Raw genomic sequence first — 26,988 nt, 5'->3', positions numbered from 1 at the left:
CAGTGAACAAATTCTAGTTGAACCACAGGCTTTTGCTGACATTGGACTGTTGTTGACTTGCAGGAGACCCTTTGATGTGATTGAATCTAGTACCACATGATTGCTCAGTGGCCACCACAGGCTGAGTGTCTTAACTCCTTGGCCAGCTCACTTTGAAGTTTTAACCCTTGGGGGTATGTTACGCTCAACAACCAGCCACCAGTGCACACTGATAAGAGTGCTTGTTTTGGGCATAACTGAATATTGGCTGTAAAGATTTTAGAAAGAAAAAGTATACTTCTCAACCTAAAGTGAAGAAAGAGAGTAGTCTCCCAACATATTGCAGTATGTTTTACGGAAAAAGAAAATGGAGAGGGGTGTCTTTGATGTTAAATCTGTGTGGGGAATTATGATTTAAAAACAAGTAACTGAATGACTATTAAAATCAATATTAACATTTCACGGTACTGATTTTTAAATTTTTTCTATTAAAGATTAATCTATGTATGTAATCTATATATTTGAGTTCAACTATTAGAAACAAAGTTAAATCATTAAGTCTGTTGTTGCCATATGTCTTTTTAATAAAATATCTGAAGCTGCTCTGAAGATATTTCAATGACAAACTTCGTGTATTACACTGAGATGTATTTTATTATTATTTTGTTGCGACTAAACACTTGATAAATGATATAATTTTGAAATGTGTTTGATACATTTATAGGATGGAAGATGCTGATAATTCCGAAAAGAGTGTAAATGAAGAAAATGGAGAAGTATCAGAAGACCAGTCTCAAAATAAGCACAGTCGTCACAAAAAAAAGAAACATAAACACAGAAGTAAACATAAGAAACATAAACATTCCTCAGAAGAAGACAAGGATAAAAAACATAAACATAAGCATAAACATAAGAAACACAAAAGAAAAGAAGTTATTGATGCTTCTGACAAAGAAGGTATGTCTCCAGCTAAAAGAACTAAACTTGATGATTTAGCTTTGCTGGAAGACTTGGAAAAACAGAGAGCCTTGATTAAAGCTGAACTTGATAATGAGTTAATGGAAGGAAAGGTCCAGTCTGGGATGGGGCTCATATTGCAAGGTTATGAGTCTGGCTCTGAAGAAGAGGGGGAGATTCATGAAAAAGCAAGAAATGGAAATAGGTCTAGTACCAGATCTTCAAGTACAAAGGGGGGTAAACTTGAACTTATGGACAATAAAAATAGTACAAAAAAGCGAAGTAAAAGCAGATCCAAAGAACGGACTAGACATAGGTCTGATAAAAAGAAAAGTAAGGGTGGTGTTGAAATAGTTAAAGAGAAGACAACTAGGAGCAAGTCAAAGGAGAGGAAAAAGTCTAAAAGTCCATCCAAAAGAAGTAAGTCTCAAGATCAAGCAAGAAAATCAAAATCTCCTACCCTTAGAAGGCGATCTCAAGAGAAAATTGGGAAGGCCAGGTCTCCTCCTGATGACAAAGTTAAAATTGAAGATAAAAGTAGATCAAAAGATAGAAAAAAATCCCCAATTATAAATGAAAGCAGAAGTCGTGATCGAGGCAAAAAATCCAGATCCCCAGTTGACTTAAGAGGTAAATCCAAAGACAGAAGATCACGATCCAAAGAGAGAAAATCAAAACGATCTGACACAGATAAAGAAAAGAAGCCAATTAAATCTCCCTCTAAAGACGCTTCTTCTGGGAAAGAAAATCGGTCACCCAGTAGAAGACCTGGTCGAAGTCCTAAAAGAAGAAGTTTGTCTCCAAAACAACGGGATAAATCAAGAAGAAGTAGATCTCCACTTGTAAATGATAGAAGGTCTAAGCAGAGCAAATCACCTTCCCGAACTCTGTCTCCTGGGAGAAGAGCCAAGAGCCGATCCTTGGAAAGAAAACGAAGAGAACCAGAAAGGAGACGACTTTCTTCTCCAAGGTAACTTGTTTTTAGAATGTTAGTGATTTTTTACCAATGCACTATATTTTAAAAAGAAGAAACTAGAACTTGTGGACAAGAAATGAGGTAGTATAATCAATCTTAAGGTGTTAAGTAGAGTTTTATGGTTTTAGGTAGATCCTATCCACTAACTATATTAATATTTGTACTTTTTTCAATGAGAAACTTGACCAAGGGATTTACAAATATTGGACTTGGTAACAGAATCAGTGTGGTTTTTTTTTTTTTTTTTTTTTTTTTTTTTTAAGTTATTGACTTAGTATCCGATATACAGAAACACTCCTTTAAATCCAAGTGATTTGGCTGATGAATCTATGTATACCCATTTATGGGAAGTGAGGGGAATTTCTAGAGCAAGGATTATTACAGTATAAGCTAAAATTTTTAACTTTAAAAAAAAGGTATCAATTTAAGGATTATGATGTGTCCATTCTTTTGAATTGGCATGATTTTGAATTCTAATATAAATTGGGACTACCAAATCTTTTTTGCACCCAAAATAAATTTAAAGCAAATGTGGACATCTTTTTCTATTACTAATTATTTTACATAAATCTCATTGTTTAAGTCTTAAGTTTAGGAAGAAGTATAGTGTGTAAGAAATGATTTTTATTTTTTTTTACCAATAATAGTAATAATTCACATTTGCATAATACTTTTACCCCATTGGGTTTTTTTCTCAAATTCTCGTGATTTTCTCTCATAAAGCGAAGTGATTCTCCTATTCAATTTATAAATGAGAAAATAGATTGAGAGATTATTTAGTTTACTGAGCATCATATAACTAATAGGTGATTAAGGCACATGAAGGATTTTAGCAGAGTGAGTGGGAATTGTTTAAACTGCTTTAGAACCGATTTTTTTAGTATCTCTATGTTGAATAATTGGACATGTGAAATTAGCCAAGTTTAGCTTAAAAGAATGTTGGCTTATACTATGTAAAGATACAAATTCCTAGCCACGTATTGTGTGTAAGTATAAATGCAAGATGACCCTGAAGTTTAAATTATTTTCTGAAAAATTTCAAGAATGCTGTTTTCAAAGTGCTGTGTCTTAAATACTCTTGCTTTTTATGACACTGTAATTAAATGGCCCCCTTCTTCGTTTCCTTTAGCTTTCTAAATTGAGTTGTTAGTGTTGCTGATTATGTTCTCTAAAGTGTTTCTAAATGATCTTTGTTTCAATTTGCTTTCCATTTGAAAAGGAAATTCTGAGCAGTTTTTTATTAAGGACTAGAGTTGAATATATGAAACAAAGTTTTTTTTGCTTACAGAAAAGATACTAATTAAAGGGAAATTCAGATAGGCAAAAGCCTGTAAAATCTCTCCTTTTTGAGCCCTCCACTACCAGTCATACTATTGTGTCCTCCTAGCCTTTTTTTTTTTTTTATGGACATAAATACAGTTTATATGAATGTTCTTACTTATAGAAGTGGAGTCTTACATGTTAACATGTGATTTGCTTTATTTTATGAAACATTTCTATGACCATAAACATCTTTTTTAGCTCTTTATATAGCAGCACCGTATTTCACAGTACAGATACACAGTAATGCATTTGAGTTTTGAACAACACAGGGGTTATGGGTGCCGGTCTACCACACAGCCAAAAATGGACCTATAACTTTTGACTCTCCAAAACATAATTCTAATAGCCTATTCCTAACTGGAATCCTTAGAAAACATATATTTTGTATGCTGTAGTATCGTATACTGTATTCTTAAAAGAAAGTAAGTTAGAGGTAAGAAAATCATAAGGAAGATTAAATACATTTACAGTGCTGTATTGTGTTAAAAAAAAAAAACCAATCTGCCTGTAAGTAGACCTACGCTGTTCAAAACTACATGTTCAGGGGTCACCTCTGATCATTCCCTTGCAGAAACATGAAAATTTTGGTTGATTCCAGTTTTTCACAATTGTATGCAAAGATGTCCGTTGGTTATATGTGAAGTTTCTTTATAGAATAGATGCATAGAAGTGAAATTGCAAAGTCTAAGGTAATGTGCATTTACATTTTATAAAGTATTGTCAAATGTCTTTCTAGGAAGGATATACCAATATATATATCCTCGACTAGATGGACTGTCCCTTTCTCTAATCCCTTACATGCATTTGCTGTTTTAAGGTTAACATTGATTGTAAGATGCTGTTATATGTGATATATTAAAAATGAGACACTATATTGCAAAAATGTCAAAATTTAGGCAGAGGACAGTCTTCAAACTGAGGAAATGGAGTACTGTCCCTTAGGCAAGTTTTATCTGGAATTAGAATCCGTGGCTTTAACAACATGAATAACCTTTGTAATTCTTCAAATTGTGGGAAGGAGGAAGTAGACCTTTTACTATGTGCGTACCATAATACCAAAATGTCATTGTGATTTTCTGAATTCAAGTTTTGTTAAAAAACATGTTAATATGTGCATACTGTCTTCAGGTTAGTGTACCCTTTCTTAAGATGTCCTTTATATGCAAAACAAATTCATTAATTCGATGTATTTTTTTTATTAACTTGTATTTGGTCCCCTTAAGAACACGACCTCGAGATGATCTCCTCAGTAGACGTGAAAGATCAAAAGATGCAAGCCCACTCAATAGGTGGTCTCCGACCCGAAGAAGGACAAGTAGATCTCCTATTAGAAGACGGTCTCGTTCCCCACTCAGACGTAGTAGGTCACCGAGGAGAAGAAGCAGGTCTCCACGGAGGAGGTAGAGATATGTTACATATGTTGACCTTATAATTCATTAAACTGTGTGCTTTGAAGCTTTGTATTAGCTCAGTTGGTAGGTTTTCTTAAAGATCATTTTTCTCTGAAAAGTTGTAGCTGTGATCCTGTGTAGTTTCCTTTTTACTAGTGTGATATTTCACACGCACACACTGGTTTTTCTTTAATAGATGTTTCTTTCAAATTTAAATAAATCAGCATTAATTGAAAACTCAGTCTTTTAAAGGGGGAATGCTTTTTTCCCTTTCTTAAGCTAAATAGGTGACCGATGCTTACTGGTTTTTTTTTTTTAAACAGGGTAGATCAGAAGGTAATAAATAAGTAGCCCAGTTTCCTGGCATTATGTAATTGCAAATACTGTGTCTGTTTTTCTATTAATTTATATTTGGTTCCCTTAGAACAAACCTAACTCAAGATGATATCCTCAGTAATTGTGAAAGACTGGGCAAAACACTTGTTTAAGTCAGAATAGAAACCATTTTACGTGAAGCACATAAAGGGAGTTGGTTAATCAAAGTGTTGATTTGTGAAGCAGGAATCATTTAAAAATATATGCATTAAATATTTTTTCTTAAGGCTTATTTATTTTAGAGAGAGTGTATACACAAGTTGGGTGAGGGACAGAGGAAGAGGGAGAAGACCTCAAAAGACTCCCCACTTAATCAACTCAAGCCTTTCAGGTGCCCCGTGTGTTAAATATTTTCACTCAAATATAAATGGACTTCATATGCCAATTTTTTAATGTTTTTTAATTGAACTAATACATGAATGTAGTTTAAAAAGACAGCACTCCAAAGGCTTATATTCCAACCAGTGAGTACATCTTGACATCATCTGAGTATTTTCATATACTAGATTTCTTGAAGGGCTTTGTCTGAGGTGGTATATGTTTAAATTTTTGAAGTTATTGCCGTATTATCTATTTCTTACTTTGGAAAATTATGTTTCTTTCTTTTTTCTTTTTCTTTCTTTTTTAGTAAGCTCCACCGTGTGGGGCTTGAAATCAAAACCAGGAGATTAAAACCTGAGCTGACATCAAGAGTTGGATGCTTAACCAACTGAGCCACCCTGGTGCCCCAACAATTACTTTTTTTAATCCCACCCCTCACACTTTCTTTTCTACCTAATTGGATCACATTTCTCTCTGCTTCCAGTTACAGTTATTATGATCTTGTACAATATTGCTCATTGCTGAGCAGATAGTCGCAGGAAGGGGACAAGCTAATGCTTCTAGCCTTCTGTCTCCAGACTGACTGATAGGCCTGCTCATTACCATCATTGTAGAATTTGTTTTCCCTTTTCTGTCCTCTGAGTATTCCATTGTTTCTGTCTTATTTTGTGGTTCCCTTCCCTGTATGCAGCATCTTCATGTTTTACTTCCTTGCTTTGTTAATGCATCTCTGATAGCTTCCTATGGAAAGGACACTTTGGGGGACCTTTGTTTCTTAAAAGCCTTTTTATTTTATTTTTTTAATCCTCATTGCTGATTTGATTTGTCAAAGAATAGAATTGCAGGTTGAAATCATTTCTTCTTAAGAATTTTGAAATTGTTATTTCACTGATTTTTAGTTTCCAATATTGCTATTGAGAAGTGCTATCTATTTATTTATTTGACACGTACATAAGTAAGAGTGAGAGATGGAGAAGCAGGCACAAGGCAGGACTCCATCTCAGGGCCCTGAGGTGATGACCTGAGTGGAAGGTGCCCAGTGTCCTATTCTGATGCTTGGGCATTTCTTACAGGACTTAATTTTTCTCTTTTCCTCTCCTTTTATAATAAATGTTCTACATTCTGGAATTCCGCTATAATGTGCCTTGATGCATGGTTCTTTTCTTTCCATTGATTTTGCTGGGCACTATATAGGCCCTTTTAAAGCAGGAAGATGATAGCTAGCTATTCTGGTAAATTTTCTCTCTTTTGTTTTTGTTTTTGTTTGCTTTCCTGCCCATTATTTTCTCCCCCTTCCCCTCCCTCCATTGGGCCTTCTATATTCCACTGGTTTCCCCCCCACCACAGTCATCTTTTATGTTTGTCCTTTTCTACTTTTTGTCTGAATTTTTCCTTTCTATTGATTTTTTTTTTCTCCTATGCTTCTGTATTTTTATTTCTAAGACTTACCGGCTGTTTAATTTTTTATATGCCTTTTTACTCATGTTTTATAGAAATAACATCTCAAAGATGGTAATGAGTTTATTTTTGGGAGTTTTTATTCTTGATAGTTCTTTTTACCTGTACTTTGTTTCTTCCCAGATCCCTTTTGCTGTTCCTTTACCTTTTTGAGGACTTCATTCAAACAGCTGGGTCCTTCTTGTTGCCTATTCTCAATTAAAACTTAGCTGCTGAGAAAGCTGAATGGAAGCTTTCTTCATTCTGAGAATGTAGAATTTGTGGATTAGTGGGTATCACTTCAGTGTGATTAAATCTCTTTAGCATATCAATGACTGAAGCTCTTTTCTTTTGGGCTAGCGGTTTTCTAGAATCCTCTCATCTGCTGGAGAACATTGACATGGCTGCCAGGAGAGTTATGGTTCTTCATAAAGTAGACTTCCGCTTAATCCTTTCATGTTCAGGACTGTGCCTCCCTGCTACCTGGGTCAGTTTTTATAACAACCGACACCTCTCAATAAAATAAATTTTAAGTACTCTGCCAGAATGTGAAGGGAGATGGTTAGTATTTTCTACTGAGTTAGAAAAGGGAGTATACAAGAGCCTATTTCTAAAGACTTTCAACCAGTTCTTTTTAGCTTTTACCTCACATATCCAGCAGAATATGGTGTCTCCAATTCTTGAGGATTTCCTGGGTTTTGTGGCATGCAATTTACTTGTTTCTTATTTACTTTGTCTGATTTTGTTGGACTAATATTTAGATTTGATTTGTTAATGTTCTTGACATTTCTGCTGTCATAGTTTTTCCCAGTCTCTTTGCCTGAGGATTTTCTTTTCAGTTGTTCTTTTCATGTCATTTTAGTAAGGGTTTTGGAGAAATGTGACATAAGCAAGGTAGTCAGATGTGACATTAACAGAGTTTGCCAGTTCCTTCTAGACTTAGCAGCCTTTTCTGTTTGGAGGTTCCACAGCATCTTTCTAACATAAACTTTGCCTTTAATTCTTGAGCTATAATAGTTTTTGTTTAACATGAGGCAAGACCTTTATGCACTTATAAAAATGTCTGAAGACCAAAATAATTAGACTTTTTGTCACGTTTCTTTTCTATACCTTATTATTGGTGATATATATATATATATTTTTTTTTTTTTTTTGGTTTATTGAAACATTCACATAAACTAAATTCACCCTTTTTTGGTGTAGTTACATGAGTTTTGATGAACACATAGTCCCATAATCATAATCAAGAACATTTCCATTGCCCACAAAGTTCTTTTGTGCCCCTTTCACAGTCCAGTAAGAACAATAACTGTGTTTTAGTTACCTTCAATTAAGTTGATTACTCCAGTCTCTCTGATACATTATTTTACTTTAAATTTTTAATTAACTTTTTAAAAAAATTTTCATTTTTATTTATTTATTTTTTAAAGATTTTATTTTTATTCATTCATGAGAGACACAGAGAGAGACATGCACAGAAGGAGAAACTGGCTTCCTGCGGGGAGCCTGAAATGGGACTCCCTCCCAGGACCCTGGGATCACGCCGAACCCAAGGCAGATGCTCAAACGCTGAGCCACTCAGGTGTCCCAAAGATTTCATCTTTAAAATAGTTTTAGGTTCGCAGCAAAATTGAGCTTTGGAAAAATACGGAAAGTTGCTGTATACTCCTGCCCCCAGCACACCCACAGCTTCCCCACCTTGTACTTTAAATGTGTGTATATATATATAAGTTTTTTTCCCCAAAATAGGGACAGAGGTCGGAGGAGCCGGTCACGCTTGAGAAGGCGGTCTCGATCACGGGGTGGTCGTAGACGTAGGAGCAGAAGCAAAGTAAAGGAAGATAAATTTAAAGGAAGTCTATCAGAAGGAATGAAAGTTGAACAAGAATCTTCATCTGATGATAAGTAAGAATGGAATATCCCATAATTTCCTTTTTTTCCAATTTAGACAAGTACTATTTGACCTGAAATTCTTTGATTTCCACCTGGATGTTGTAAGTGAATCTATTAATTAGGTCTTGAATTTGAAAGTTAATTTTTTGTGCATATCTTATAGGTTATGTGACAGAGGTCATGCTTTTCTGAATTTAGAGGTTTCAGTTGGACTGGAGTGAATATCATGAGCCTTCTCTTCATTTTTGTTAGGGACAACAGATCTGTTAAATAGCCCTAGCAATCTTGACTAGCAGTTTCGTAGTGGTTGGAGGAGCAGGGGGTGGTATACGAATTTTTAAACTTCTTAGTTTGTGTAAAAAGATTACATACTTTGCAATTGAGGCTATTTGGTAATGGGTATGTCTGTTACAGTGTAAAAGCTACAGACACATTTCATTGTCTAATGGAGAAATGTTTTTTAGTGCGAATTTAGTTGTCTAGATGGAACATCTCAAGAACTAAGATAATTTAGAGCAGTGGCCCTCGGCTGGGGTAATTTGCCTCTCTGAGGACATTTTGGCAATATCTAAAGGTATTTTTGGCTGTCATCTTGTGGTTAGAGATCGGAGATACTGTTCGGCATTTGCTAATATACTGGACAGCGCCCTCTTCCATATCGAAGAATTGTCAAAATGTCAATAGTGCTAAGGTCAAGAAAGCCCAGTCAGAGCTAGTGATATGCAAATTAAGTGAGGAATGTTAAACATAGATCCTGGTACCTTGAGAATACACTTTGCTTACTCATCTGCAGCAAAATAGCAGATCATAGAAAAGGTGCGAGAAGGGATGGTAAAGATTACGGAGTTCTTTGGGAAGAAATTGGGACTAATCAGGCAGGTCTGGGAGGTAGAGTCACATTCCCCTTCAGAGTGCATGTGAAAATTTACATGTGTGTTTTTGATGGGGAAAGGATCCATAGCTTTCCCAGTGACCCAGAGAAGGTACTGGTTGCTTGTGTGTCTCACTCTCTTAATCTGTTGGGGTTAAAACTGAGGCTGGCTGAGTGAAATGACTTGAGTAATACCACGGTCATGGTAGAGCCAGGGATTACTCTTTTGAACTTAAGGATCTTTCTTCTGTTCCCTAGTTTGGTGCCATGAAACAAATGATGAAAATAATGAGACAGAGGAAGGTTGAATTAGTTGCCAGGATTCCAAACCAGGCAACTGAGAGAGTTTAGAAACGGGAGAAAAAGAGTAAGATGGCTTAAGACAGGCTGGAGCTTGTGGGTGACCTGTGTTTTCAGTTTTTATTTTTAAATTATGTAATAGTTCTGGTTTATGGCTCCCTAAGGATGTTTGAAATTAAGTGTGTGTGTGTGTGTGTGTGTGTGTGTGTATGTGTGTGTATATATAATATATATATATATATTTTTTTTTTTTTTAAGCCTTGAAGACTTTGATGTAGAGGAAGAAGATGAAGAAGCTCTAATAGAACAGAGAAGAATACAGAGGCAGGCAATTGTTCAGGTATGTGATATTAAAGTTTTGAGCAATCCTTAAACAATTATTCTTAGTAAAAGGTTTTTTACTTTAATAAGGAAGTGATGTTAGTAACAATTGAGTAAGTCTTTAAAAATCATATATGTGAAATTATATGAGACTTGAAAAGATAATTTCCTAATAAAGTTGAAATACTTGCCCCTTTTTACATATAGGACTCTAACAACATTTGAAGCTTCCTTTTTTTTTTTTTAAGAAAGCCCTCGTAAATGAGTATAGAATAAATTGGAGGAATTTTGTTTCACAAAAAATTATGCCTTTTTCTATGGGGGGGCATTTTAATGACTAAAAAAAGTACATTTCCTTGTGTAGATGTGATTGCTTAAATAGAACATCTCAGTAATTTAAAAAGTAGTTTAGAGGTAGGTAATTAAGAAAATGGGGTGGAGAAAGGGGTATTGTACATAGATCTTTGTATTGTCATTTAATGATCAGGTTACCTGCCTTCATAGATTATCAGTTACATCTTGGCCATCCTGAGATAGAGCCATGGCCATTAGATCCTTTGTGGATGGCAGTCCCTGTAAAGTGTAAAATTTTCTCCTAATAATGGCAGGGTGAGTGATGGAGTTGAGAACACATTCTGGAAGAAGTGAAAAAATGTTTAGGTCCTATAAGGAAGACAGCAGACAGAAGGAAAGAAGAGATGTGCCAGCTCCCCTACATATACATAGCAAATCATAAATCAGGCACTGGTGGGTCAGAGGAAAGGAAAGAACTTGAATCACCAGAGGATATGGGCCAAAACTGGAGTTTCAGATAAACACTTTTCTGGGGCACTGATGAAATTGTTGTTATTAGACTGATATCCCTAGAGACTTGGTTGAATCTTTTTTTGTTCTTGCCCAGGTCCACAATCCCTTATCTCCAGCCCTTGGGGCCAGATGTGCTTCAGAACTCAGAACTATTTGAATTTTAGAAAGGTAATATGGTGCATCTATGTATATTATTTAGCCCCACTAGTGGGGTCTAGAACAGGAACAGCACCCCATTATCAAACACATTAGTGTTTCTGCAGTGAGGCATATTATGTTCACAATGGGGGAGATTTAAAAAAAGACTATAAATAGTTTCACATCTATTAGGTGAGGCTTTGTCTCCTCAGGAGTGTGCACCAAACATAGAAAAACTTATTCAGAGTTTTGTGAGTTTTGGAGTTATATGTAAGGGATTGCGGATCTGATTCAATCAAGGCATCAGTACCTTTTTAAAATTTTTAACATTTACACTCTTTTCAGTGCAATACCTCTTAGCAAATATGCGTCGGATTTTATGAAAATAATATGTTGTATTTTTGTTACAGAAATATAAATATCTTGCTGAAGATAGCAATATGTCTGTGCCATCTGAACCAAGCAGTCCCCAGAGCAGTACCTGTACACGGTCACCCTCTCCAGATGACATTCTGGAAAGGGTAGCTGCTGATGTTAAAGAGTATGAACGAGAAAATGTTGATACATTTGAGGCCTCAGTAAAAGCCAAGCATAATCTAATGACCGTTGAACAGAATAATGGTAAGTTAGATTTCTATTTGGACCATTCTTTTTCTGAATTTTTAGTTCTGTAAATAATGAAAGATTGTTTTAGGATGGGGAAATATGGAAAGGATTAGAAACATTGCCCTTGCTAAGTCTTATGATAATAACAATATTAAATGTTCCCTATAAATGTTTTTGACTAGTTGACGTAACCTAAACAGTATTATACTGAATCCCATGTATTCATTACCTTCCGTCAGGGCTGCCTGGCCGGTTTAGTCATAGCATGTGGCTCTTAATCTTGAGTTTGAGTTCAAGCCCAGCTTTGGGCATAGAGCTTCTTTTTAAAAAAAAAAAAAAAAAAAATGTCATTGCCTTCTGTTTTGTTTGCTAGAGTATTTTAAGCAAATCCCAGCCATGATTTCATTTCATCTATAAATACTTCATTTTGTATCTCTGCTAGATAAGGACTTTAACAACGACAACAAAAACAGTTCTTGGGTGCCTGGGTGGCTCAGTCCAGTTAAGTGTTCAACCATGATTTCTGCTCAGGTCTTGATCTCAAGGTCCTGGAACTAAGCCCCATATTGGGCTCTACACTCAGCCGGGAGTCTGCTTGAAGATCCTCCTTTACTTCTCTCCCTTCCCTCTGCTGACACTTTCTCTAAATAAAATCTTTAAAAAATAAAAAAAACACTACTTATATCTAAATAATTGATCATTTTTTAATGTCTTTCTAATTACAATTGGTTTAAATCAAAATCCAAATAAGATGCACATATCTCTTAATCTCCGTCTTTAAGAGTTATTCTCATCCTTCTCTTCCCCCTCTTTCCATATACTTGTGGAGATAACTCGGGCCATGTGTCCCATAAACTTTTCTTTCCATTCTGATTTTGCCACATTCTTGCATCATTTATCTTATTTCCTCTATCTCAGTGTTTCTTGAATCGAATAAAAGTGTTAAAGACTTGAGTAGATTTAAGTTAATTTTTTTGGCAAGAATACTGCATAAATGGTGGTGTGTACTTGCATCACATCAGGTGGTTTGTGGTGTGTGCTTGTCCTATTTTTATTGATGTTGAGACTTTGTGTTTAGATAAGATGATCACATCTGTCTCACATGAAGTTTCCCTTCAGCTGTTGACCTGGCAGTTTCAGCAGCCATTGGTGATCATTACTTAGATCCATTATTTCTCAGGGGTTGAGGGTAGGTGGGCACACTCTGAAGTGGTAATTCTTAAATGTCCATTATTCCTTTTGAATGGTTAGCTGTAATTCCATAAAAGAAGAGGTTTCTGTTCTTTGATTACCCAAGAGAGATGGTTTGTACGGGAAAGTTGGGATAAATGCTTGATTATTTTGCTTTTATTGACTAATACTTAGTATAAAATAGTATTGGTACATTAACAACCTCCAGAGATGACCAGTGAGATTTAGGTGGCTTTTGTCAGGTTTTTATTATTTGGTATCATTATGTACTTAAATTCTCTCTCCAACTGAGATGAGGAGGGAGCCCCTTTAAGTTGGTTTCTAATATGCTTTTGATCCACATCCTATGGGATTTATTGGTATTAATATGTTTCTTTTTAGGACAGGTTGGCAACTGTCTGTGAAAAGTCAGTCAATATTTTAGGCTTTCGTAATTTGTTTTTTTTTCTCTGTTCCAACTACCAAACTGCTGTCGTAATGCAGAAGCAGCTGCATTCCCAGAACTATGTGGGCACCATAATTTAAATTTCATATAGTTTTCACATGTCACAAAATATTCTTATGTTTTTCCCCATAACCTTTAAAAATGTAAAAATAGACCATATAAAAACAAGCAAGGGACCAGATTTGCCCCCACTCTGTAGTTTGCAAACTCCCTGTTCTACCATGTTGTAGGATACCACAAGTCACCTTGTGCATATCTTATCCCAGAACAGAAGCAGCTATTGCTCCGTGAAACCCTGGTTCCATTTAATAAGAAATGCCATTTAGACTTCACAAGGCACTTAGGGTGTGTTCATCATTCATGGGACTTTTCAGTTCAAAGCTAGGATATACATATATTTTTGGAAAGAGGAGGTTCATACTGAAAAATTGCCAATTCGAACTTAAGATTATAGGGTTTTTATTAACTTCTTTGATTTCCTATTTCTTTTATAGTGAAAAACATGATTCCTAATAACATGATTATTTAGATTATTTTGAGGCTTTCATGTACATAATTTTCAGTATAATCACCAATATTGAATGTAGTGAATGCAAATTGAAAATGTAATGATTCTTTTTGGGATACATTCCAAGGTATAAATTCATGTGAAATACTTCTGTATGGTTATACTACACACCAGATAGATTTAGGTTTATTTTGTTTGCTTTTGATTTCTAGGAATTTTCTGTTTGATTATTAAAATGTCTTTCACATCTGTGTGTTGTATGCTGCCTAGACAAGCACACACAAAAATAGACAAACTCATCAGTATGAAAAGATCTTCATTCCTATTTACAGCTATGTGCTATTCCAGTGTAATCAGTATACCAAGGTTTATTCACTCTGTCTTCTAAGAGTGGATGTTTGTGTTGTATCCACTTGTTGATTATTCATTGGAGCATTAATTACAGTAGCATTGCACATTAAGTCATTTTTTTAATGTTCACCATGGTGTCTTTAAGATGATTTCCTAGAATCGGGGTTGCTGTATCCGATGAATATAATCTTGCTATATTTACAAATTTTACTCTGTAAGGCTTGTACGGTTGCCTCCCAAGTAATGTCTGAATACTTGTTTATCAGGGCCTTGTTACCAGAATGTTATCATGCTTTCAGGTTTTTTAGCCTGTCTCAAAAGAGAAATGGTATTTCATAGTAATTTTAACTTGTGTTTCCCTTACTATACATGAGATTGGGTATAGGTTCATATGCTTAAAACCATTGCCTGGGTTTTTTTTTTTTTTTTAGCTCCTTTTATTTTGCCCAGTTTTTCTCTGGGGTTATTGGACTTTTTAGGGGAGAAATATATACAGATCTAGATCTATAATGGGAGTATTAACTTTTTGAGATTGAGTTGCAGTTTGGAAATTAAATACTTTAAAGAGGAACTTTGATTTTAATACATAATCATTTAGCTATTAGCATATTTAACAGTGGAGAAAATACTGCCATTAGGTCTTTCAGCTTTCTAAAATGCATTATTTTAGTAAAAAATAGATAGCTTTATATAAAGTGTTACAAAGTGACTTTTAAGTTGGTTAATGAAAAACTGATGTACAAAAGGGGGGGAAGTATGAATTGCTAATGATTTACATTGATGACTTATTTGTGTTTTAATTCGTATCCCTTCATTTTTCAAATATTACTGTTATTTTCCATTAAGGTTCATCTCAAAAGAAGCTCTTGGCACCTGATATGTTTACAGAATCTGATGATATGTTTGCTGCCTATTTTGATGTAAGTAACTTTTAAAGTCATAAAAACAGAGCTATTAAAAATATATACTAAGTATGTGTGTTGTATATAGAGAAGGATAAAGCAAATTAATAACTGTTAACATTTGGACAGTCTGAGGTGTATCTGAAAACTCTTTGTACTAGTGTCACAACATTTTTTAAGTGTAAAATTAGGTCAAGATTTTAAAAACGAGTATAGCAGAATAATTTGAGAGCTTCAGAAAAACAAATGATTTAAACATGTAGGGTTTTTTTTGTAGTTATTGTTTTGAAATTTTTTCTTGGATTTACAAATGGCGGTGGGGGTGCTTAGTTAGCTGAGATAAGATGTCAGTAATTTCTAGGCCTGTGTTAGAAGAGAGTCCACTTTGGGCTTTGATATTATAGGTGATTGAGAATTTAGGATTTGGATACTAATACACTCACTGAAGAGTTGGGAATGTTAATACAAGGAAGGGGGTTAAGAAATTTTTTTTTAAAGCTATTTTATCAGTACTTTTTCTTGGAAAAGTCTTAACATATTCAAAAGTATGAGACCATTTTCATTATAAATTCAAGAGAACACAAAAAAATAAGGAGGCTTTGGCAAGGGAGAGTGGAGGGATAAACATAAAATAGAAACATTAAAAATGGAGTAGGGTTAAGCAATCTGTCCAGGACCCTGAAAACACTGGTCATTGGCTTAAGTAATGTATGTATTTTTGCTACAAGAACACCAAAACAAAGTTAAGACAGGATGACAGGATGTTTAAGCCACTGAAAGTATCAGCACCAATCGCTTGCTTAGACTATGTATGGTTCAGGGTCTTCTTGGTATCATGGAAAGTGATGTAATACTCTTCAGAAGTGCTAAATACTGTTAATTTCCCACACAAACCGTAGTGCAGCCAGTGACATTTCATGGGTATATGGGAAGAGAAGCCAAGGGATGTTTCGTGGACAAAGCAGTGAAAGAAATACGGAAATTGGTAGGGGAGAGAGTTGAACACTGGTTAACTGAGTGCCCTTCTGTAATTTTTGTCCTCCTTTGTCTATTAAGAGCAATAGAAAACCAGATCTAGGGCAGCCTGGGTGGCTCAGTGGTTTAGCGCTGCCTTCAGCCCAGGGTGTGATCCTGGAGACCCGGGATCGAGTCCCACGTCGGGCTGCCTGCGCAGAGCCTTTTTCTCCCTCTGCCTGTGTCTCTGCCTGTGTGTGTGTGTGTGTGTGTGTCTCATGAATAAATAAATAAAGTCTTTAAAAAAGAAAAAGGAAAACCAGATCAAGTTCCAAGTTCTTATTTTCATTTATAATGCCCTAGTCCTATTCCTAAGAGTTTTTGAAGATACTTGGTTAATTTTTTTTCTGATCATTATTGTGATGTGAGATTTGGGTAATAATGTTTTTAGCTATATTGCATTTACACAGGTGATGGTAAGAGTTGACTTAATTGGCTAAAATGTTTATATTGAATTATAGCTGGTTTGGCCCATTTTGCTTTTTAAAGGAAGCGCCTGATTAGTAGGTAAATCGCTCTGTTGTCACCTGCTTCATTTCAGAGTGCTCGTCTTCGGGCTGCTGGCATTGGAAAAGATTTCAAAGAGAATCCCAACCTCAGGGATAACTGGACAGATGCAGAAGGCTATTACCGTAAGTTCACAGTTCTAATTAATTTTAGAGTTCATTACATTTTGTGGAAATATATTGCTTGATGCAGTCACACATTGGAGAGCTCTGAAAGTCACATTACAGTGCCATCACTTAAAATGTGTGGCACATCTAATAGCTGCATGAACCCATGTTGTATTCTAGTAAGCAGCGTAGGAGCTTAATGAATAGAAGTGAGGTAAAGACTTGATGTGCAACTTAAATCTATTCAAAGTTGTTTTCAGCTATGAGATAATCCTCCAGGAGGAAAGGGGAATGTCACTTGCTTCGTCTTGATCTGAAACCAAGAAATACGACATACAAGGAACTTGGGATACCAGTCATGCAGTATTTGTCATTCAGGACTACAGTTGGAAACACTTCAGTGAGCACGTTTCTTCCCTACTCAATGTTAAAATCTTCAGTTGATAGGGATTGGGCATGCAGCTTGAACCACATTATGACAGAGTGACTGATGGAGGCTCGTCTTTGATTCTCCGTGGTGTCCAGGAAATCAGGCACACAGTAGAGCTTTGACACATTTTTTTTAAGTGACTGCACTGTTTCTTTTTGATTTATTATGTGTGTCTCATGGTTTTAAGTAATTACTTAATATGGTCGAAATTCCATTTCTTAATTTACTTTTATAGGTGTGAACATAGGTGAAGTCCTAGATAAGCGTTACAATGTGTATGGCTACACTGGCCAGGGTGTCTTCAGTAATGTTGTACGAGCCAGAGATAATGCAAGAGCCAACCAAGAAGTGGCTGTAAAAATCATCAGAAACAATGAGCTCATGTAAGTTCAGAAGACCTATATAATAAAACCAAAAAACACAGATATTCACAAGTGAACATTTTTTAAAAGTTAACACAGTCTGTAAGTATTGCAGTTATAAAATGACAAGTCTGGTATTGAATCTGTTGCCCCTGGTCTTTTGTAAAATAGAAGTAATTGTCATACCCATAAGTTTTAATAAGTACAGTCTGTACCACACACTGAGCTGATGTTAAAGTCAACTTGCCATTGGCTTTAAAACATTAGAAAGAACAGTTATAATGTATATCAACATCTTCAGCTGCCCTAGGCTTAGAAAATATTTTAAAGTCATTTAAAAAATATGGCTTATTGACAAATTATAACTAGAATTTTATTTTATTTATTTTTTTAAGATTTTATTTATTTATTCATGATAGACACATACAGAGAGAGGGAGAAGCAGGCTCCATGCAGGGAGCTCGACGGAGGGACTCGATCCCGGGACTCCAGAATCACGCCCTGGGCCAAAGGCAGGCACTAAACCGCTGAGCCACCCAGGGATCCCTAGAACTAGAATTTTAGAGGAAAATCAAATGTTAGTATTTGATAAGACATCCATTCTTTGACTCTTAGTGTGGTTCCATTTTTGTTAAAGCATTTACATCAAGACATTTTTAAAATAAAAATATAAAGATTGAGGGCATCTGGGTGGCTCAGTCTGTCGAGCATCCAACTTTTGATTTCAGCTCAAGTCATGATCTCAAGGTTGTGAGATTGAGCCCCGTGTCTGGCTCCATGCTGGGCGTGGAACCTGCTTGGAATTCTCTCTTTCCCTCTTCATCCCCCCCTCCCTGAAAATAAAATATGCAACATTGAATTTCCTTAAAGCAAGGTGAGTTTGTTCCTCCAGTGTTTCTTTCTGTTGATTATTGTGGAAATAAGTGCCATGAAAACAATATTTGGAAGTGTAAAGTACTGTGTGAATGACATAGACACTTGTCATTCCTCAACAGATTGGCTCTTGGTACTTTAGAAATATAAGGTATCACTTGCGATAGATGAGACTGGATACTAGAAAATATTGTTTAGTTTTCTTAAATGCTGCATTCAGTTTTGAAGTAAGCTTATTTTTCTTTTCAGGCAAAAAACTGGCTTAAAAGAACTAGAATTCCTGAAAAAACTTAATGATGCTGATCCTGATGACAAATTTCATTGTTTGCGACTCTTCAGACACTTTTATCACAAACAGCATCTCTGTCTCGTATTTGAGCCTCTAAGGTAGGTACACTGTCAAACCTGTACATTGCTAAAAATTTAGATAAACGCCATGACAGATTTCTGTGTGTTTATTTTTTCCAGTTAGCTCTGGTTTTCTTTTTTACTTTTGGTTAAGAGCTAGCTTTTTGGCAATCATTAATGTATAAACATTCATCGACCATGTACTATATGTCAGGCACTAACCTCATGTAGCCTTCAGCTCAACAGAGAGATTTCTCACAATGTAATAAAAAGAAATGGAAGTAGTGGAGTAGAAATAACAATTTTGATCTTCAAAAGTGTAGCTTTGGTTTTAGGCTTTCAAATATAAACCCATTCTAAAATCAATAAGAATTTTGGCATTGTATGTCTTCCCTTCTATTTATTTTGAAAATTGAGTTTTATTGGAAAATTGTCTTATATACACACAGGTTCATGTGCTCTCATTTCAGCGTAATTTATTAAATTTCTGGGAGGGCTCTTGAACAGAGAACTTTAATTTTAGTTTGTATTTTGGATTTGATTTTACTTTATACTTAAACATGTTTTTGCCTTTTTTATTTCCATTTTCACCCCTAATTTTGTGATTTTTTTTTTCTTTTTCTCTCCTAAAAGTATGAATTTACGAGAGGTGTTAAAAAAATACGGTAAGGATGTTGGTCTTCATATTAAAGCTGTAAGATCCTACAGTCAGCAGTTGTTCTTGGCATTAAAGCTCCTTAAAAGATGCAATATCCTACATGCAGATATCAAGCCAGACAATATCCTGGTAAGTCAAACGATCAGGCTGCCTTGTGCATCCATTTAGATTCTTACCAGTAACGTGATTACCACTGTCTTATTGTAGAAATGATGTCTTAAAAGAACAACTCAGCATATTAGTTACCCATTAGAAAGGACTTAACCAGTGTTTACTTTTTCGGAAATTGGTCCATGAAGTGTTAAATAGTTAAGTATAAAGAAAGAGGAAATAGGCTGTTGTCCCAATTTTTCCTTTGAATTGGTAGATTTAGAGTACACACAATTCCCAAGAGTGCCTTAGTATAATAATGATGGGCTTCCTCTGGTATCTAAGTAGAATAAATGCATTTTGAAATAGGACTGTTCATGGCTCTTTGTTCTCTAGTTTGTGGTCTAACAGGGTTAGAGACATTTAAATGAATTATTTCTTAAGTAGATACATGGAGTAGTGTTTTATAGGTGCCCAGGAGGAGCCCAAACACAGCAGAGCTCGGTTGTGATTAAGGTTGAAAGGCATCCCTTTTCATAATCTTACCTCCCTAGTAGAGACTTCTGGTGTGGTAATACACAGCTTTCACAGGGTTTGTGTGGTTTTTTTGTTTTGTTTTTGTTTTTGTTTTTGTTTTAATTTAGAAGTAATACATTCCCATTAGGGAGCGGTGAGTGTACACGTACTACTTCCTTCCCTGGCCCCATTTCTTCACCCCATACTGAAGTATTCAACGTTGGGGATGTGTTCACAACTTGGTGAATTCCTAGCTTGTCTGCTGATAACATTCTATGCTTTTAAAAGATTATGATCCCATTAAAGTTTGTTAAGGACTCCTCATCAATAACTTTGCTGTTAGTTCAGAGCTTTCTTCTTTTTTAGTATCTTAAAATATTTCTTTCCAGACTACCGCATTAATAATGAGACCTTCATCGTAATAGATTTTGTTTGACTTTACAATGTGTTACACATCTAATATGACCTGGGATTAGAGAAGCTAAGTAATTACAGTGAAATAAGTGAATTATAGACCTGTCTAGTCAACTTCAAAGTTAATGTTTATCTCCATTTGTTTCTTTTAAATTGTGAAATACACCATCTGTACCGAAGACTGTATAAAATATGTAAAATTTAAAGGTAATTATGCAGTGAACATCTGTGTAACCACCATAGAAGTTAAGACATTTGCCAGTATCTTAGGAGCTCTTGTTTTTAAAACTTCATTTTCTTTGAGTTAATGCTACTCTGGTAGTTTACACATGGACTTCAGACATTACAGGTTTCTCTCCTTCCTGAGAACGAGGAGGTAGACATCAGAAACCAGAGGGAGTTTATGAATGAAAATCCAAACCCTTTAGCCCAGCATTTCAGCCATCAGTGTGGTAGGAGTTCCATGTTTCTCATGGAGGTTGTGTAGCCAAACTGGAGAGTGCAGATAAGTGTGGGTATCCTGTGATTATTTAAGGCGTCTTAGCCAGCCCAGGAGTTCAACTGATAATTTCTCATTTAAAAATTGTCCGTGAAAAATAATCATTTCCGTTACTAGCTTAATTCTGTGGATATCCTCTTTAATGGGCCAATCTGTAACACTGACCAAGTGTTCTGGTGTCCCAATAGAAAGTGCCTAGTTTATTTAAAGTGTTATGTTTCTTTGGGGTGGGAACTGTAGGCCAAGTTCAAGTCCCAACTCGGAATTTGTGTGTGTCTCTTTTGAAGGGGGGAAGGGACTCTGGAATATGAATTATCTTCACTTGTTAGACCTGAACATGCTTCTGACTCATGAGTGGCAGCAGCCATGGGAGCAACTCCAGCCTTTCTCAGCAGATGTCACTGTTACTGTGTATGTTGAAGTATTTACAAAGGAAAAAAGAAACAAATAACTAATATAGAGTTCGTGTTTATCAGTTGTGCCAAATATATTTAACATTTTCTTAACTAATACCTTCTTTATATTTAAGGGATTTGATACTTTTTAGACTTGAAGTGATTGCTAAATATGGGATGGTCTAGCCGCTTCGGATGAAGAATGTTCTTATTCTGTTTTTGTCCAGATTTAATCTGAATCATCCTCTGCTTTCATTGCTGTCATAATTTTCTGGCAACTGAAAGTTAACTACAGTCACTTGAAAGTTAACCTAAATCTGATCCTTATTAATGAATTGTCTTCATGTTCCTTTAAATAGTAACTCGACTTGATTCAGGTATTCTGGGGATTTTTAGAAGATGCTTTGCTTCAATGAGATTTTTCTCTTACTATACCCCTCCCTTTTCTAAGTAGCATTGGTTAAAATTAAATGTCCTTGGTATTAGCCCGTATTTCTTCACTGAAAAAAGTTTTTTTTTACTCATAGTAATCAAATATTTAATAGCTTTTAATTTTTTTATAATTAGGAAATTGACTTATTACATAATTAGAAAAGGAATTTTAAAATGGGTAACTTTGTTTTCAGTATTGGAAGTAACTTCTCAAAGCCAGTTATTTTTATCTGATTACTTGTCATAATTATTTTGGACATGAATTAAACTTCCATGATAAACTGTTTTGCAGGTTAATGAATCAAAAACTATTTTAAAGCTCTGCGATTTTGGGTCGGCTTCACATGTTGCGGATAATGACATAACACCTTATCTTGTCAGTAGATTTTATCGTGCTCCTGAAATCAGTAAGTTTCTTCAAATGTTCTTTGACCTGGGCCATCATATGCAGTGGAAACAGCATATTTAATGTCTAAGTACTGTTTTCCATCGCACTTCAGCAGCTGCACGAGGTCATTGATGAGGAAGGGAACCGTAGCAAGTTCATCCTCCTCAGGTGGAATGGTGGTAGTTGTGACAGGAGTCTTGATCATGTCTGGCAAGAGTAGCAAAACAGTTGTGGAAAATCTTCGGCTTTAGAAGACTGCTCTTGATTACTCAAGGTCTGATTATCAAATTTATGGATTGTATGGGACCTTTTTTTGCTCTTCCTGTGCCTTGGTTGAGGCTGGTTAGCACCTCCACCAAAGGTGAAATAAAAGAAATACACACTTCCTCTGCCCCCTGCCCCCCTTTCAATTCCTTCTGCATTCCCTCATTTTTTAAGATTTTAAGTTAAGAATTAGTGGGGGAAAAAAAAACATGAAGCTAATGCCAAAGTGAGGTATTAAGATTGCAGTTATGTAAGCCAAGCTAAATTAATCCCCTATTAATGAAAGTAAATAGTGGATTGTTACTATCATCATGTATTAAAACTTCTGTTTTGTTTTCAGTTATAGGTAAAAGCTATGACTATGGTATAGATATGTGGTCTGTAGGTTGTACCTTATATGAGCTCTACACTGGAAAAATTTTATTTCCTGGCAAAACCAATAACCATATGTTGAAGCTCGCCATGGACCTCAAAGGAAAGATGCCAAATAAGGTAGGGCATTAATGTGAGTTTTTATTATTATTTTTTTAACGTCTTAGCAATAGTTTACTGTAGACCAATGCATTACTGCACTCATCACTCACTAGTGGCTATAAAACCATTTCAGAAAGGCAGCTATATGGCTACTGTGATTCCTTAGCTCTTTTTCATTTCTGCTACTAAAGGTAGTGGTTCTAGTCAGCGAAGAGCTATCAGAAGTGAATAAGAGAGCTCCATTTTCCTGTTCCCCTCTAACATCTCTCTTTGCTTTTCTTTACTCTTTTAAGCAGAAGAGTAGGGGCCTACAGAATAGAATTGGAATTGAGGAAGAGAGATTGATGAGCATACATTTGTTAAGCAACCATACATGTATATATGACTGTTTCATATCTTTGTTCTTCCCTTGTTCCATTTATTATCCTTTAATGATGGGCAGAGAAGCAGCCTTGGGAGCACACCGTTATTGGTAACAGCACCAAACATGCTTGAGAGGTGGAATGAAAAAAGATGCAGGTCAGGTTAGTTCAGATGTGAAGAAGGGCTCAGTTGCCAGAGAATGACGGGTGAATATTGGAAAAGGAACTTGATGGCAATCAGCTTATTAAAGATTGGAAGTTATTTGGGAAAGGAAGGTACCAAGAAAAACTCACTTGAAATTGACGTCCTTCTAACATAAAACTTGCCCTTAATGCTTCAGCTGCAATAATTAGTTTCAGAAATGAAGCAGAAATTTTAGGCACTTATTAACTTGTCTGAGGGCTATATGTTAGATTTCCGATGACTTCAGCTTAATTTGCTGAATTTCTGGGAGTTTACAGATTTTTCCCAAAGTAGGTCAGAAGCCATTATGTTTTTTAGGTACTGTCCAAATTCAATCATGTTGCACTTGTTTAGAATAATTTACACAGAAATTAGTTAACGTTGGTATTTGTTTTAATGAGGTCTGACCTGTATCATTTCAGGGCTGTTGGAACTTAATTTTTAAAATGTCACTGGGTTTCTTAAACTGCCAAGAGAAAAGGCCCCTAATGTGTTATATTTTTCCTATCTGAGAGCAAATGATTTTGTCTTTGCTTAAGCCTCAGTTTTGAATAGTGAAAGCACAATGTGATGGTATAGTTGGTTTAAGTCACTGCCTTGGAAAATACAATTTCAAGTTATTAAGTAGTTCTAGGCACAGCATTTATATTAGCCTTTTCAAAGATGTTAAACTCTCTAGAGCAAGGAATCTAAAAGATTCCTAAATGAGAAGACAAACCCAGAGAGACAAAATAAGTCTTAATTGTGACTGGTTATGTGTTAAATTGTTGGTAGGCCAGACTATTTCATAATAGTTCAAGACCCAAGTTTTGTTTTGCTTTATTGCCAGATGATTCGGAAAGGCGTATTCAAAGACCAACATTTTGATCAAAATCTCAACTTCATGTATATAGAAGTTGATAAAGTAACAGAGAGGGTAAGTCTCTTTTAACTGTCCTTACGTGAAATGATTGTCTTATTTGTGAATGAACTAAATACTGGGTGGTACTAGGAGCTGTGAACATTTAAAACACTAAAAATAATTCCTTTTGCTGTTGGCCAATTCCTGAATCAAACACAATCAGGCTATGAGAAAGAGGAAGGGATTTAAAAATGTTTGTCTAGGATAATGAGTCTATTTTTATTATAGGTCCTATTTAGACTCTCTTCCTCTGTTCTTTGGATCATTCTTTCTCTGGCCTCCCATCCAGCTTCTGTACTGCTTGCCAGAGTGAACTTTTTAAAAACAAATCTGATCGTGTTATTCTCCCTGCTTAAAATCTCTTCATTGGGTTCCTCTCTGATGGAACTCTGCCATCTTCAGCAGTTTGCAACCCCTCGTGGTAGGTGCTCTGTAAACCCCACCATTCCACATCTGGCAGTTAGCTGAAGGGCATGCTGTGTCAGACCTCTCTGCTTACAGACCATCCTGACCTTATTTGCCACCTGTACTTCCTCATCCCCTAAAAAAAGTTGATCCAGCTTCAAGCCTCAGGGGAAATACACATTCTGTATGAGGCTTTGCAAAACCTACAGGTTGAAGTAAGGGCTTTTCTGTTTTTGTCCCTATTATATTGTCTATTCCTAACTTTGTCAGAGCACGTAACATTTCCGTGTCCTCCTGTTACCACTTTAGGGTAGGGAAAGGACAGTTCAAATAACAAGTGTTTGCTGTTAATTATTATTAATTACTTAACTGTGTGTCGATTTTCATAGACTTCCTTTCTGTTAGCATTTTGATCTTTTTACCAAATTAACAGTATGTTTTTTTTAAACTATCATAGCTACTTTGGGGTTTTGTGTTTTTTTTTTTTTTTTTTTTTCCATTTCATTCAGGTTTTTTGGTTGCTTCTTAAAAAGATGTAGAGAATAGAGGAAGCCATGGGGAAGTTTTAAATGAGTAGATGATGATATATTTATATATAGCAATGTATTAAAAGTTCTGATAGACCAAGCAGTCTGGTTTAAGGTACATATACTTAGTAACTCATGTAGACATACACATTTTTAAAAATTATTTTTAGGAGAAAGTTACTGTCATGAGCACCATTAATCCAACCAAGGACCTATTGGCTGACTTGATTGGGTGCCAGCGACTTCCTGAAGACCAGCGTAAAAAAGTACACCAGCTAAAGGACTTGTTGGACCAGATCCTAATGTTGGACCCAGCTAAACGAATTAGCATCAACCAGGCCCTACAGCATGCCTTCATCCAGGAAAAAATTTAAACGAGATGAAGAAGCTCCAAGGGTTTGAGTAATTAAATACAAAGACTGAAGAAATTTCACAGCAGTTTATTAATGTATATAAACTTATAAATATTTCTCCAGCAAATTTGAGGAAGCATGATATATTTGAATTAACACCAAGGGTGATATTTCTTTTAGAAATGTTAGTTAATCTGTTTTGTGTCTTATGTGAAATTTCACTGTAGAACTGTTTTAATTGCCAAGACTGCACAAAATTACAGTGCTAATGTATATGGTTGCAGTTCACATAAAAGACAAAAAGCATCTGTTATAAAATGAGTAGTAATACTGGGTGGTTGATTTATTTTTAGCAAACTTGGCTTCATATTGGTCTTCAGATAAAATGGCCAGCATAAATGCTGTTTATATTCACGTTTTCCTAGGTGTGTGTGTGCAGGCCACAGCAGCATGCCCTTGGTGTAGTCAGTGCCGAAAGGGGTCTGTTCCTTCTTGAGCCTGCCTGCAGGGATGGTCTCCTCTTTTAAAGCAGGTTGTGTACAACATTCAGTACACTGAAGGTAAGCTAAACCATCAACATCACTGGTGTTTTAAGATGTTATTTTATTGGAACAGTTGACAAATGAGGGATATTAGCTTTGTGGCGGAATTCCCTGCATGTGTGATAACTGATCTTTTTTATTTTTTGGCATTGCAACTGTGGCATAGTTACAGTTTCTGTTCTGTTCATCACATTTAAAATTGGAAGAGTATGCGCTTGATGGATAGAGCGCCTTCAGTGTACTGTTTCTTATTAACTTTAATTTTTTAAATCAACTTGCTATAGACTTTATATACATTTTGTTAAATACAGTTCGTAGTGACGTAGAAACAAGGCATAGTTTTCCTTTACTAATTACACATGTTGAGGCCTAATTCTGAAAGTCCTCATATTTAAAAGTTAGACAACATAATGAAATTTTTAACTATTTGTATGTCATTTTGAAAGTGTACTGCTTTATGGTAAAAGTGTTTTTCATTTGTTCATTGTTTTCATTATTTGTGATCATGTTGTCTTTCAATACAGGCATAAACCTTCCACTCTTGAACAAAGCAGCTGCTTTTTAAAAGCGGTAATTGCTTCTTTACCTTTTATTTCTTTTGTAAATGAAGCTTTTCTTTAAGAATGTGACTTTAAAGTGTTGTCTATTGCATAAAACAGTTGACACTCACTTATTGTAAAGTGAAGATTGTTCTCCTGCATGTGAAGTGGACCATGCAGATTTCTGTATGTTCTCAGTATGCATCACTAGATAATAAAGTCTTTTGTGAACAAGGCATTTGTAGCCATTTTTAAAAGTTTTTGTCTTCAGTGCTGGTAAGTCAGGTAAACCATAAATAGTTAAAAAGCAAC

The 26,988-nt window shown here is 35.5% G+C and overlaps 1 protein-coding gene across 16 annotated transcripts in view; it reads left to right on the top strand.

Moving 5' to 3' along the window:
* Nucleotides 1-26,988, top strand: part of PRP4K (pre-mRNA processing factor kinase PRP4K) — a 40,500-nt gene that overhangs the window by 10,437 nt on the left and 3,075 nt on the right. For 7 of the 16 annotated variants that reach the window (XR_012025608.1, XR_012025613.1, XR_012025611.1 and 4 more), the window contains exons 4-17: nucleotides 704-1,906; nucleotides 4,459-4,635; nucleotides 8,509-8,664; nucleotides 10,082-10,163; nucleotides 11,500-11,710; nucleotides 15,037-15,110; nucleotides 16,648-16,738; nucleotides 17,386-17,533; nucleotides 18,635-18,772; nucleotides 19,367-19,520; nucleotides 22,030-22,144; nucleotides 22,730-22,881; nucleotides 24,239-24,325; nucleotides 25,413-26,707. Coding sequence is in view for 2 of the 16 variants with exons in the window: in XM_072814251.1 (XP_072670352.1) it covers nucleotides 704-1,906; nucleotides 4,459-4,635; nucleotides 8,509-8,664; nucleotides 10,082-10,163; nucleotides 11,500-11,710; nucleotides 15,037-15,110; nucleotides 16,648-16,738; nucleotides 17,386-17,533; nucleotides 18,635-18,772; nucleotides 19,367-19,520; nucleotides 22,030-22,144; nucleotides 22,730-22,881; nucleotides 24,239-24,325; nucleotides 25,413-25,616 (2,992 nt within the window). In the remaining 14 variants the exon portion in view is untranslated. Of the gene's footprint in view, nucleotides 1-703; nucleotides 1,907-4,458; nucleotides 4,636-8,508; nucleotides 8,665-10,081; nucleotides 10,164-11,499; nucleotides 11,711-15,036; nucleotides 15,111-16,647; nucleotides 16,739-17,385; nucleotides 17,534-18,634; nucleotides 18,773-19,366; nucleotides 19,521-21,197; nucleotides 21,322-22,029; nucleotides 22,145-22,237; nucleotides 22,400-22,729; nucleotides 22,882-23,305; nucleotides 24,326-25,412; nucleotides 26,913-26,988 lie in introns of those variants that run through there. The other 9 variants (XR_012025618.1, XR_012025617.1, XR_012025615.1 and 6 more) reach the window with 7 other exon arrangements.

The sequence above is a fragment of the Canis lupus genome, chromosome 37 (genome assembly GCF_048164855.1).
Source record: "Canis lupus baileyi chromosome 37, mCanLup2.hap1, whole genome shotgun sequence".
In the NCBI taxonomy this organism is placed as follows: domain Eukaryota; kingdom Metazoa; phylum Chordata; class Mammalia; order Carnivora; family Canidae; genus Canis; species Canis lupus.
This window is presented reverse-complemented; position numbering and strand designations above follow the sequence as displayed.